Below are 13,547 nucleotides of genomic sequence, written 5' to 3' on the forward strand. Positions count from 1 at the left end.
TTCACTTATAACTTTGGCTTAACATTCCTACTTCTTGAGTATAATAAAACGAGCTGATACCTAGTGTGAACTACTACGCTAAATAAATAAGAAACTCTAAAACCATCTTCGCATTGTTGCCTTTATAATTAGGTATACCAATGTAGGGCACATCGGTTGGGTGGTTTCAAAGTCTATAACACACAATGGTAGAAACATTTATCCAAGTAGTCGGGGTGCGCTACTTCAAATTCCTCTGATACTGATAGTCAAAATGAAACATTGAAACATAGTTTAAAAGGTTTCAACCATGTTTCAACAGTTGCTGACATTAATTTTATTGTTACTCTATAAAAACATTTTAATGAGGAAGTTTCAGGGCAACGTTCGATAAAATTTTCATAAATGGCGCCGAATGGTCACACTATATATTTGCACCTTTTAACTTAGGCTTGGGCTTGTTCGTCTGTGGGTGGTAATGTTTTAAAAAACAGGAATCTGGAGCAGTGAGTGGACCAGAGACAATTTTCTCATCAGAACCACAGATAATCTGTCATGGCGGAGTAATCAGCTGTTAATTGCAATCAATTGCAATGCCGACGAGTAGAAATAATTTGTTTCGTTTTGATCACTAATGCACAGTTTTCTTCTTGCTTTTAATTTTAGTTATTACAACAGAAAGTGATTTTTCATCAACAGGTCATTTTCAAACAGAAAAGAATGGCGCGATCTCCCATGTCATCTGTCAGTTTTATTCATTCATCCATTATAGTGCAGAAAAAAATGTGACTTGTTTTAAATTCTGTTTTATCCACTACTTGATAGATGAAGATCCAGTGCAACCGATTTATGTTTACTTGTAGTTTCACGGACTCGCCGTTGCCAGTTTTGTATAGTCTAATCTTACGTATACGTACGTAGCGCAGTCTTTTTTATGGCCTAACAAATTCCTTCTACAAAGGAACCGTGCGGCGTCGGCGGTTTATTTTATTTTGTTGGACATCGCGGGTTAGCTTATGTGTTTATAGCTGGTGCAAGGGTTGTTTTTTTAAGTGATAGTAACGTGTGGGAGTTGAAAATGTCGGGTCGTGTTCGGAAACAGTCGGATTGCCCTGTGGGGAAGCAAGGTCCTATGAGGGCGACCCTGCCGGTGTCGTCAGTCATGAAAGGCGGCGGACTAAAGAAGAATGCCGCGAATAGTCCAACGCTGTCACCTACGAACGTGTGGCGCCGGATATCGCCCGATCACGCGCTCTCTGGACAGAGGAGTCCAGGAGCTGTCAACTACAAAGGTATTGTTTACAGTCTTTGTTTATACTTGATGCTCTTACTTTCTTTAGCTTTTCTCTTGCAGTGATTCATTTCATATGATTTAAAGCAAGAAATAATAAGTATAACAGGAGACAAATGCTATACTATTTACAAGCCATCCATATTATCTATACTAATATTATAAATGCAAAAGTATGTCTGTCTGTCTGCTAGATTTTCATGGCCAATTTTAATGACATTTGGTACAGAGATAGCTTGCTACCCGGGGACCAATATTGACTACTTCGAAAATCAAGGAGGTCCCATGAGATTTATGACCTTAATTCACTTGGAAATAGTCACAGGCATCATCTATTTGGTACAGAAATGGCTTGCATCTCGGAAATGGATATAGGTTACATTTGAGCTTTGAAAATTAAAGAGTTCCCTTGGGGATATTTAAAAAACTAAAATCACACTGATGTCAGTGTCTAGATGATGCCCATGGACATCATGTAGTACTAATATTATAAATGCAAATGTATGTCTGTCTGTTACCTTTTCACAGCCTATCATTTTAACCGATTTTGATGAAGTTTGATATAAAGATAGCTTGATCCTGGAAAAATCAAAGAGGTCTTGCAATATTTCCCAAAAACTGAAATCCGCACAGCCAAAGTTGTAGGCATTGGTATAGTAATATATATATTTTTTTAACTGTCATTGAGATTGTTTCATAATTTTGTTAAATGTTCTATTTGTTAAGACTGAAGAATAACAAGAGTATTCAAAAGAACTTGCAAAAGTTTATTTCCTTCCAGCATCAGTTTTCCTCTACAATTTTCATATGTGTTACATTAAGTCAAGAGTGAATAAGCATCTTATAGGCAAGTGTGCTCCATCTTAGGATGCATCATCACTTGCCAGCCGGTCTGATTGCAGCCAATCGCTAGTCTATAAATTAAAATAAATAAATTAAATTCTGTCTTACAGGGAAAGGGCGTTTCAGCTCCAATGTTATCAGACGCACAGCTTCTCTAGACACTCTTTATCATAAAGGACAATGGCCCAGGGACTACTATCTTCATGCAGGGCAGTTACAAGTTGATAAGTCCACACAAGTAAGGTTTTTAGGGTTCTGTACCTCAAAAGGAAAAACGGAACCCATATAGGATCACTTTCTTGTCTGTCAGACTGTCAGTCTGTCAGTTGTCTGTCTAGAATAATGAAAATTGGCAGGTAGGTAAGTCTTACAGCAGACATTCATGGAAAAATCTGAAAACATACACAAAAAAATTTAAATTGTGGGCATGAACTAATAATTAGTATTTTCAATTTTCGAAGTACCTACCTGACAAATGTCATGATTCTAGGTCAGTAGGTTTCTTGACAGACAGACAGACAGACAACAAAATGAGGGTTCCGTTTTACCTTTTGAGGTAGGTTTGTTATGATTGTGCATTGTACAATGGTCTATTCTGGCAAATATACATATCTACAGTAGCCATAAATAATATATATACAAGAAATATTGTAAATGGACCTTTAGAATGAGATTTCGGCTTCATAGAGAGAAAACGCTCTTTGAAACCACTATCTCTTTCTAAAGGTCAATGTTCAATATTTTTTGCCGCATACTGTATCATAATCATCACCATAATCAACCCATTGGCGATGGGTTATCTCTACTGATTGTGGTCTCCTTTCACATTGAGAAGGGATCAGGCCATAATCTATAATGGCCCCAGGACATAATCTGTAGTGGCTCAGTGAGGATTGGCAGAAAACATTGTGAGGAAACTCACAATGTTTTCTTTCATCATTAAAGCAAGTGATATTTAATTGCTTACAATGCACATTATTCCGAAAAGTTAGAGGTGTGTGATCTGCATTGAACCCTGCACCAACAATATTTTACCACTAGACTATCAACATTACATAAATCAATTTTATTTATATTTAAGACTGATGATGGAGGTGGAATTTCTGGCCGGTCATCTAGGGGCTCTGAAGACGACAAACTAGACCGTTTCCTTAGAAGCCGCCTCCAAAGACCACACAAACCATCCGCATCGGGAGATTACTCTTCACATTCTATGAGCCCAGGCTTCTGTGAGTGTTTATTGAATAATTATACTGCTTCTTAACCCTAAATAGCTAACATTTTATACAGACAAGATAGAAACATCCAGTTTATGGCATTTTATAGTACATAACAACAGAAAAGTAATAGTAATAAAAATAATGTATCTGGGACAAAAATGGAAATGAGCAGGACTAGGGCAGGACAGGCTACCTTGCTATATGCAAAGACAACCAGTGGACTTACCTAGTAACAAAATGGGCCTGACAGGCAAAAGGAGGGAAAACAGTGGGTTGATGACATCATTGACATAGTAATAAATGAAAAAACACTGTCAAGTGCGAGTCGGACTCCAGCTACGCCACAGATATGTCCAGATTTGCAACTAGCGTGGCCCCCTCAGTCCCTCTCGCTCAAGCAGATTTTCTTACTTGTGAAATGTCATTCCTTCTACAGTTCACGTTGTTTGCCAAATACTCACGTACAAATACATTTTGGCAAACAAAAAAAAGTGACCACGGTGATAAGGACAAAACATAATCATTATTTTGTCACGTTCTAATAAGAGCTTAAATGCATTTAGCTATCTCGCTCAAACAGTAAGTGTCACGAAAGGGCTACTTCTAATAGTCCTTGTTCTGAGAGCTACGCGATTGCGGGAGAATGATAGCTAGAATGTCACGATCGCAATCGCCTCTAATTGGGTGACGCTCACTCACTTTTGGCTACAATGCAATGTTGCAACAAGAATTGCACAAATTCAGCCAATCAGAACAATTGAGATTGTAATAATGATTGATGCAGGTTTTACAAAATAGGCTCACAGGGTTCCATACCAATTACCATCGTACAAGATAATGTAATTATTAATTTACATGGTGGCGGTTATTTGTGTAGTTGTTGTAGTTATAGATTACCCAAAGTTATTTGTGTGCAGAATTTATCTTCTAAAGTTGTGAGGAGAAATGTAGTTTTTAAGGGGACTCAGTTCGGTGCTTTCTTCATACAAACGTAGGAGGGAAAATACAACAATATTCGATATTGTACGCACAAAACTAAGAATTATATCGATTTATCTCGTCATTATCTAGGTTTATTGATATATAAAACATTGAAAAAAATATTGATTAAAAAGTTACGAGGCTCAAAAGATTCCTATTTTAACACTAAATTAATGACAACTTTGGGCGTAAATAAATAAGATTAGGGATATGAAAATTCTAAAACAATTTATCATTAGACGTAGTTTATTTATTCATTAGTTGAAATAACTTTACTTTGCAAACATAAATTCAGCAGTTTTTTCTCAAAAATACTTTTCCTAAACCCTTATCGCGCGCTTGATTTCGGTGAAAATCATCGTGCCTCTCAACTTTCTCATACAATGTCAAGTGAAAAGCAAACATGTTACCCACGTGCGCTGCCAATTTCGGTCGAGCGTCCTGCGTCACCTTAATACTTTTAACCTAAAATCGGCCAAATGCAAGTCAAACTCGCGCAACGGGGGTTCCGTACTCGAGTATTTTTTCGACGTTTTCCACGATAAATCAAAAACTATTATGCATAAAAATAAATAAAAATCTGTTATCGAATGTACAAGCCCTTTCATATGATACCCCCACTTGGTATAGTTATCTTGCTTTGAAAATTTAAACGCATGTCACAAATTCATGATTTTCGGATTTTTTCCTTTACTTGTGCTATAAGACCTGTCAAATTTCATGCTTCTAGGTCAACGGGAAGTACTTTATAGGTTTTCTATATTGACCAGCAGGACAAATAGACAGACAGACAGAAAACAAAGTCATCCTATAAGGGTTCCTTTATTTCTTTTGAGGTATGGAACCCTAAAAAGTAATGGATTTGACGTATTATTTCTGCAGGGTCCCGTTTTGGCACTGGCGGCGTTCCCCTGAGGGCAGCACGCTCATCAGTTGAAGGTCTCAACCAAGAAATAGAAAGACTTGTCCTGTACCCAGCCAGCGGCACACAAACACCACAAGTAGACCGGCTACGAGATAAGGTAATCTGAACAATCTAATTTATCTTGACTGCAACTTCTGGAAACAAAATAATAACTTGTAAATCCACCTAACCCTTATCTTTATCTATGTGAAAATGCAAACATGTGAACAAAATAATGTGTAATTTTATTTTACTTACAAAAAAAATTAAAATTTAGTTCTTGGAAACACCATTCCATTAATTCCAGGAATTATGGAATAATTCCTGTCTTAGTAATATCAGTAAATGATTTTCATTTGACATAAATCTTAATTATATAAACTAAATTTAGAGTATCTGCATCTTTCTTTATAATAGGTATTGCTAAAAAAGGATGCAAAATAAATTTTAAATTATAATAGAGCCAATGAGAGGTTGCGTTTTTGACATCTGTCAGTTACATACAAAATCTTGTGTGCCCTCTCACACACATTACTTTGACATATGACAACGAAACATCAAATCAACAATGCAGTGTCTCGTTGGCTCTACAACACAGATATATACCTACAGATATGCAACTAGCGTGGTCCCTTCAGTCTGTCTCGCTCAAGCAGAGTACTTACTTGTGAATTGTTATTCCTTCTATTTTACGTTCGCTTCGGCTATTGTAGCCTAGTATACTGTAACCCACAATTGCACAATAACTTAAAAACAAAACAAATCAATTATTTCTTTAAAATACTTGATAAAAAACTCGGCAAGTTTTTTGTATCCGTATTTTCACGGATTCGGATCGGAGGAGTGCGTAACCGTTCTTACATTTTATAAATTATGTTCTTTTCCAGGTGACGCCAGAAGGCCACCGCGCGCCGCTCGCCGAGCTTCTCAGGCGTTCAGTCAACACACAAACCCCACATGACCTGTGCCACACGGCTCACTCCTCAGGTATGTTATTTACTTTGCACATACTGTGGCTAGTTCCGTTGTACACAATCTCTAAACTAAACTAAAATGGCACGTCTAAATCTATTGCTATCCCTTTCATAATGTTGCTTGCGGAAAAGGGTAGCTCTAGATTTAGACCTCTTAATTTAATTTAGTTTAGAGATTGTGTACAAGAGAATCTGCCCCATTTTTGGTTTAAATCTTAACTAATGAGGCTAATTCTGTTGTACACAATCTCTAAATCTAATCTAAATTGATAGGTCTATGTCTATAGGCGAATTTTTAATCAAACAACATTTTGTGATGTTTCCAGTGCTGCTAGATTTTTATGAAAAAAAAGTGCAGGGAGCAAAAATAATCACCAACTGAGTTGGTACAGCAGCCACGGGTTACTTTAGAAAGGTGTCTAACATTGTGTCGATGGTTCGATAGAATTAATGGTATAAAAATTATAAAAAAAAACCTGTAAATTGTTTGAGAACATCTAAGACCACCTAATTACTCAATAAAATATATATTTACGTGAATCATAATATCCTAAAACCCATTTTATAAAACACTATTATTCCAATTTTACCTACCTTTAGGTACTTATTTTATTTTAGTAATTATTTACTAGTTTTATAATGCTTCCTTTTTACTCTGCTTATGAGAGCTCAATTTAAAATAGAGAAGCAGGGACTGGTTCATTGACTCATTCACATGACACAACTGAACCACATACACCACTATCATCTTGAATATGGTATCATTATTTTACGATTCAACATTAGCTAATGTCAAAACATATTGTTTAATTAAAATTCTGCTATAGTGCTATCCTTCTCTGCACGATTATGAAAGGAATAGCAATAAATGACCTGTTATTTTAGACTAGATGATGCCCGCGACTTCGTCCGCGTGGATTACGGTTTCTAAAAATCCTGTGGGAAATCTTTGATTTTCCGGGATTAAAAGTAGCCTGTCCTTCTCCGGGATGCAAGCTATCTCTGTACCAAATTTCATCAAATCGGTTGAATGGATGGGCCGTGAAAAGCTAGCAGACAGACAGACACTTTTGCATTTGTAAATTACGAACCAGTGGTACATTAAAACTACCTGACTATTCATAAGCACTTTTAAAAAGTTTACATGAATAAAAAAAACATTCTATTCTATTCTATTTATAATATTAGTAATGGGCCGTGAAAAGCTAGCAGACAGACAGACACTTTTGCATTTATAATATTAGTATGGTAAAGATTTTATACCACAAAATTAGCCAATTTCTACCTATATATTGTGATATTGATGCTAATCCGGTTGGTACATTGAAATGGAATGTTGGTACATGAAATGGATTGTTTCGTTTATAGTTAGTACCTGTATATAACGCAATTAGCATCAATACCAACCCCGTAATTGCAATGTGATTATTGATTATTACAACCAGGGATGGTTACTGTTATTAAATTTTTACCATTAAAACTACCAATATGATTTAACATATTTTTATAGTTATTTAACGGTATTACTAAGACTCCACTGTCCGTCCGTATGTCTGTCAGCGGACTGTATCTCATGAACATAGGTAGTGTTGAAATTTTCAGAGCTAATTCCGCTGCAACAACAAATAATAAAAATTTCAAATTGGCTTCCATGTAAATTTAAAAAAAAAGTACATAAACCTGTACGATGGTATGGAACCCTTCGTGGGCGAGTCCAACTTGCACTTGATTGGTTTTGTTTTGACAATGTCGTACAGTGCGCGGCCGAAAGTAATGTACATCGACCTTTAGAAGGAGATAGCAAATTTGTAGAGCATTCTCTCTGTCGTTAAGACCGACAAAACGTCATATAGGTATGAGTGACAGAGGCAACGCTCTACAAAGCCGAAATGTCATTCTAAAGGCCGATGTTCATTACATTCGGCCGCGTACTGTAAATATTTGTGGTATTTCCTCTAACTTCTGATCATAATGTTGTTTTAATAGTATAATAAAATTATTATTGCTTTTATTTCAAATATAAAGTATTAATCAAAATAATTTGATTTAAACTTAATTATGTTAATCAGTTAGTTACCTATGATGAAAGTAAATAATATAAATGAAATAAATTGTGGGCATAGATCCACCATCCCGAGGATCTCTCTCCAGCGCGGGCTCGGCTGAGCTACTAGCGACAGGTCTCTAATTCACCTACGCTTTAGACTTAGGCACACTGCTGTACAATAAACATTGTTAAGCTTTATGCCAACTACACAGGACCAATAGTTCTACCAACACTTAAAGAATGAGGGCTTTTCCGTTTGAATTTCTAACTACGCAAGCAAAGTGAACTCGGTTTGATCTTGAATCGACGATAATGTGTCAAATGTATAGTCCACGAAAGGTCGAGATGGCCATCGGGGTATGAGGCGGAGGGCCCCGCACAGCCGCGCTCACCCGCTCCGGGCTAACGCGGGGGCTGTGCGGGGCGTCCTCATTCCGATTGCTATCGCGACATGTCGCGTCCTACATATATGGGCGGTTCTATTTAAACACATTGATCATCTCACGCTAGGCAGTTCTATAGGTGGGGCATTGAGAGTTGATGATGGATAGCGCTAGTAGTATTCATAAACGCTGACATATAATAAAAATTGTTTTTCTGTTGCTTAGTCAATTTTAACATTGTAATACTTACATTTATGAACACAGAATTTCCTCCTCTTTCGCAAAAACAAATTCAAAGAGATAAAAATCTATTTCTATTTCATAATATTACATAATTAGGTTATTTATTTATTGGTTTCTAACTTGTTCTGAGCCTCTGAATTCTTTTAAATATATGTGACCTATATGCGACGCAATGTGATGATATTAATAAATCAACCAAATTAGTACCTATGGAGATTGAGAATTGAGATGTCAAATCATAGTTCGGCCGATCATATAAAATTACAGATTTACCTCAATGCTGATAATATTATCATGTTTGATATTTTAACTTATACTCAGATTCCCTAACAATAACGTGACTATCTCACCCACAAAGGTTAGGGTTAAAAAATGGGGGCTAGCCCATTTGATTAAGATAAAATCCATATTTGATTTCAGCACACTTAAGTGTGAGATGCTCCTGTGTCTTGGGCATAAAACTTAATGGAATAAATCTTCATCACTAAAATTACAACATTGCAATTTGTAACTCATGCTCGAAACTTTTTTTATAACAAGTACAGATTAAGTGACTTCATTGTGTTATAATGCGTAAAAAATGACTTCTCCCCCCCCTAAGATAAATGGTTACTAATACAACCAAATAGTTGGTTTCACTCACTCATTTCATCTGTGCTTATGAAAGTTGCACTTTTATTCATGTCACATGAATATCATGAATAATTACGAGTAACAAAGAAAAATGCCATGAGTTCGTATTTTAAACATGCATGCATACATTCCACAAAGACTTGAGCGAAATACCGCAGTGTGCTCGTCCACCTAGAATCTAGATCCCTTGCATCTTGTTGCAATTTAAGCAATATGCACCAACAGAAAAATCCAAGCATGTGATTTTGATGTCCCGTAGCTTATATTATACAATTGAGTAGAGAGTTGTTTTTTGAATACATGGAATTGGAATCATTATTAAACAGTACGACTTATTGGGCTATTCATATTATATCAGAAACCGATTGGAACATTTTGTCACTTTTTTTCAAAAAGATGAATCTAGCAATATAACTAAATTGTTTATCTTTGGTTTATTTATACAATAGAAACTTTATTTTATCAAGTTATTCTGGAAAAAATTTCAAACAAAAGAATAAAATATGGAGCATTTTTATAGTTAGAATTTTTTTGCTTGTTAGAAGAATTTTGTTCTGTCATAATAGTACAATTATTGGTGCTGGTATCATGCTTTAATCTGTTATTTGGTTTTACAGGCGGCAGCGTATGCTCGTCACCCGATCTCGACGGCTCGAAACTCGGCACTTCGCCACAGATAAATCGATTCCTAGCGCGTGAACCTCCAGATGGTTGTGAGAAGGTAAGCAGTGTTTGATAAGTAACTTAGTGCTAGATGATGCCCAAATATTTTATTATTCCATCGCAGGTCTCATTAGAGTCACCCGGCATCCGATTTGCACCGCCTCGCCTCATGCGATTAGTATTCTTTATATGTGGACTGCTATGGACATACGCTAACTCCGTAGCCTCAGTGGATTGCCTTGCTCGCTGACACTACGGAGTTGATGTAGTGATAGTGAAAGATACAGAGATAGTATGCATCCTGAAGATGGGATTTTTAAAAACCTAAGTTTGTTATAAAAGTGGACTAAGTTGCGGGCATCATTTACTTAGTAGGACAACAAAGATAGCTTGCATCCTGGAAAGTGAAGGCTACTTTTTATTGCATGAAATGCCACAAGTTTTGTTTAAAAATCCTGTGGACCACACAGATGAAGTTGTGACAACCATCTAGTAAATAATAAAACTGTTTGTTGTGAACAGGTGAACCTGAAGGCGGGCGAGGGCGCGTACATGGAGCCGATGGCGATGAAGCCCACCGTGCCCGCGTTCACGCTGCGGCCGTCGCTCGGCTCCGCCTTCCAGCCGCTGCAGCCCGCGTCGCCCGCTCGCTCGCCGCACGCCGAGCCGCACTGACGCGCCGCGCGTCGGGGGGCCAATGTCACCCGGCGACGCAATAGGGTATTTGACGTTTTTCTGCAGTGTTTCAGGTGTTGAATCCATCCCACTAATTTCTCCTCATAAAAGTTGAACCCGCCCGTTTGTCTTAAGGCATCATCTCCATGGACGAAAGAATCGCAGCGATAACCATACCGTGCCACCAAATTCGATACAATCTCCACAGGGCGATACTATCGCGGTGATACGACGAATGACTAGACGGACTTGTCCTGTTACTGCTTCGTTACGCCACAGTTGAGAGTCGCAACGAGGCGTTGCGCTCACGTCACGCGACGACACGCTGCGCTGGCGGAATCATTGTACCGTCGTGGAGATTATCCGACGATAGTAAGCCAGACTCGTTGCGATTCTCTCGTCGATGGAGATGGCGCCTAAGCGGCCACCGCATAGCACGATTTGCGGTCACGGTACACAACACGACACTGCACACGCGTTACGTTCATACGTTTTTGCACCAGTAGCACCACACGGCAGTTGCGGCTTCTTGTCTTCAGGTTAGCACCACAATATAGAGAGAAAGCCTTTAATCTCGTGGTAAATAACGACGACCCTTCAACATAGGACCCTTACTATACGTAGGCCAGTTCGAGTTGCTCCCGCGTGCCGCACTTACCGCACGTTTGCTCCGTCTAGACGTCTTCGTCGAACCTGTGTGTAATATCATATCCTTACTCTGTGTTCGCACGCTTTACATAATATTGTGGCCTGCAACTTCTTTCAATCCTGCTGGAGAGGAGATGCAAAAAATATCGGATTTATCCTCTTCTGAGAGAAAGATGTGGTGTCAGTCGTGTGGTGCGTCGTCAGCAAGTTAATACTTGTTTCGTACAGCCGCTATATCGTCACCGCGAAATAGCTCGTAACAACGTAGCCAAAAAGACGTCTGCAAAACATGTGTCGTACTGTTCGGTGTCATTGAATGAATAAACGATCCATAGAAGTATTGTCCGTTCATCGTAACTTGACGCGTGAGTAATATGTTGGCTCCATTGCTAATCACACAATAATAAACCCTAAGTTCTAAGGAATAAAGAAACAAAGCAATGGTGCCAACATATTACTCACGCGTCAAGTTACGATGAACGGACAATATAATATAGCGTTCAAAGTTCACCACCTGGGCCTGGTTCACTTTGACCGCCCGTTCTGCCAAATCTATTTTTCCACAGACATGCAAACTGTGGGCACAGTTCTTGACAGTTAGGGAACTTCTTATAAAACGTCGAGGCTTCAACGTCACTGGCAGGTGTCAAATTTTATTACATTTGACGCTAGGTAGCCCTAAGGTCTTCAAATTTGCCGCGCGGAGGCAGCGCGACCGCAGCGCTGTCTTTCCTTTCCTGTGAAAATGTCAAATACTCCTATTGTAATAAAGTCACCAGACATTGCGGTTGGTCACATTTGACCCGTAATCATCACGCATCACCCCCGAACCATTGTTCAAAGTAACGTTTAGAAAGGACATTACACACAGATTGGACAATTTTACAGATTAAATCCATCCACTTTTGTAATAGATATGGAACATTTCAATATACCACATTTCATAATTTAAATATGTAATGAGAATGTACAGTTAAAGAGTTGAAACAAAAAGTTCTTATGTTTGTGTGAATGTGAAATAGCTGTAGAATAGTAACGCGCCGTGCCCTTAAACCCAGTTTTAACCGGGCTCCTACCTAGCACCAAAGTTTTTTTAAACCTCTAATTGGCTGGCAAGGTCTCTCTGCATTGAATTTATCATTTCTGAAGGTCGTGACCTCTCCGGCCACTGTATACCAGGCTCTTCAAATAAATTAACGCATTAACAATGACTGAGATAAATATTATACCTAAAGATACAGGAGCGAGTCTGAATTAAAAATTTTAACCATTGCTGACATGGGATATGTATGCGTCTATATGATAAACCTGTCATACTGTTACCTACCACCTTCCTGCTCCAACATCAGTCATGATCACAATGTGTGTCACAGCTTAGGCTATCTACCAACTACTTATCGAAACAAACCCAACGAGTACTTTGGCGTACCTACGTTGTATAGGGCCGAGTTCTTATGGCTACTGTCCTGTTTCATTATCAGACCCTGGTCGTGGGTCACTAACTAGAGATGGACATAACCGCTACTTTAAAATCATTTGTATTTGAATTTTTTTTCTTCAGTTTCTTTCACGGGCGATTTTGTAGAGAAAGTGATTTTTCAATTTTCGAACAAACACACTACTACTACATTAATTTAACTTGGAATTATGATCAAGATCAATAACACTGATATCTATACTTCTATACTAATATTATAAAGAGGTAATGTCGTTAAGTTTGTTTGTAGGGGGCAATCTCTGGAACTACTGAACCGATTTTGAAAATTCTTTCACCAATAGGAAGCTTTATTATTTCTGAGTGACATAGGCTATATTTAATTTTCAATTTTAAAATTAGAGATCCCTCGAAAATTGCAATAAAGTGAAAAAACATTTAGAATAATATCTTAGGAGATATCACGAATTTAAAATAATGGAGACGGCCGCGGCAGTCCGTGCATGCAACGCGATTATGTCGAAGTACGATGATATTGAAGGTAGGTAGTAGCTGTTGCTTTTCATACTTATTCAGATAAACCAAAGTCGCTACCCAAGTTTAGTTAACTGCTGACAGTTTTGTTTGA

The 13,547-nt window shown here is 37.9% G+C and overlaps 1 protein-coding gene across 2 annotated transcripts; it reads left to right on the forward strand.

Annotated features, from left to right (window-relative positions):
• The first annotated feature begins 530 nt into the window (after window positions 1-530).
• LOC117988901 (glucocorticoid-induced transcript 1 protein-like) lies at window positions 531-13,349 on the forward strand. Of its 2 annotated transcripts, XM_034976181.2 has the most exons (8): window positions 531-1,271; window positions 2,224-2,351; window positions 3,195-3,342; window positions 5,197-5,336; window positions 6,106-6,205; window positions 8,316-8,372; window positions 10,116-10,219; window positions 10,684-13,349. In XM_034976181.2, exons 1-8 carry the CDS (start codon window positions 1,058-1,060, stop codon window positions 10,834-10,836), a joined length of 1,044 nt encoding a protein of 347 aa, XP_034832072.1. In that variant the 5' UTR covers window positions 531-1,057; the 3' UTR covers window positions 10,837-13,349. The 2 variants fall into 2 exon arrangements, with proteins under 2 accessions (XP_034832072.1, XP_034832073.1); XM_034976182.2 differs by lacking the exon at window positions 8,316-8,372.
• The last annotated feature ends 198 nt before the right edge of the window (window positions 13,350-13,547 follow it).

Source organism: Maniola hyperantus, chromosome 15 (genome assembly GCF_902806685.2).
Source record: "Maniola hyperantus chromosome 15, iAphHyp1.2, whole genome shotgun sequence".
NCBI lineage: Eukaryota > Metazoa > Arthropoda > Insecta > Lepidoptera > Nymphalidae > Maniola > Maniola hyperantus.

Excerpts from the sequence above, each read along its gene's own strand:
- LOC117988901 (XM_034976181.2), top strand. The coding sequence starts at position 1,058 with ATGTCGGGTCGTGTTCGGAAACAGTCGGATTGCCCTGTGGGGAAGCAA. Across the intron at positions 2,352-3,194 it reads AAGTTGATAAGTCCACACAA|ACTGATGATGGAGGTGGAAT; the intron begins GTAAGGTTTTTA and ends TTTATATTTAAG. Across the intron at positions 3,343-5,196 it reads TTCTATGAGCCCAGGCTTCT|GGTCCCGTTTTGGCACTGGC; the intron begins GTGAGTGTTTAT and ends TTATTTCTGCAG.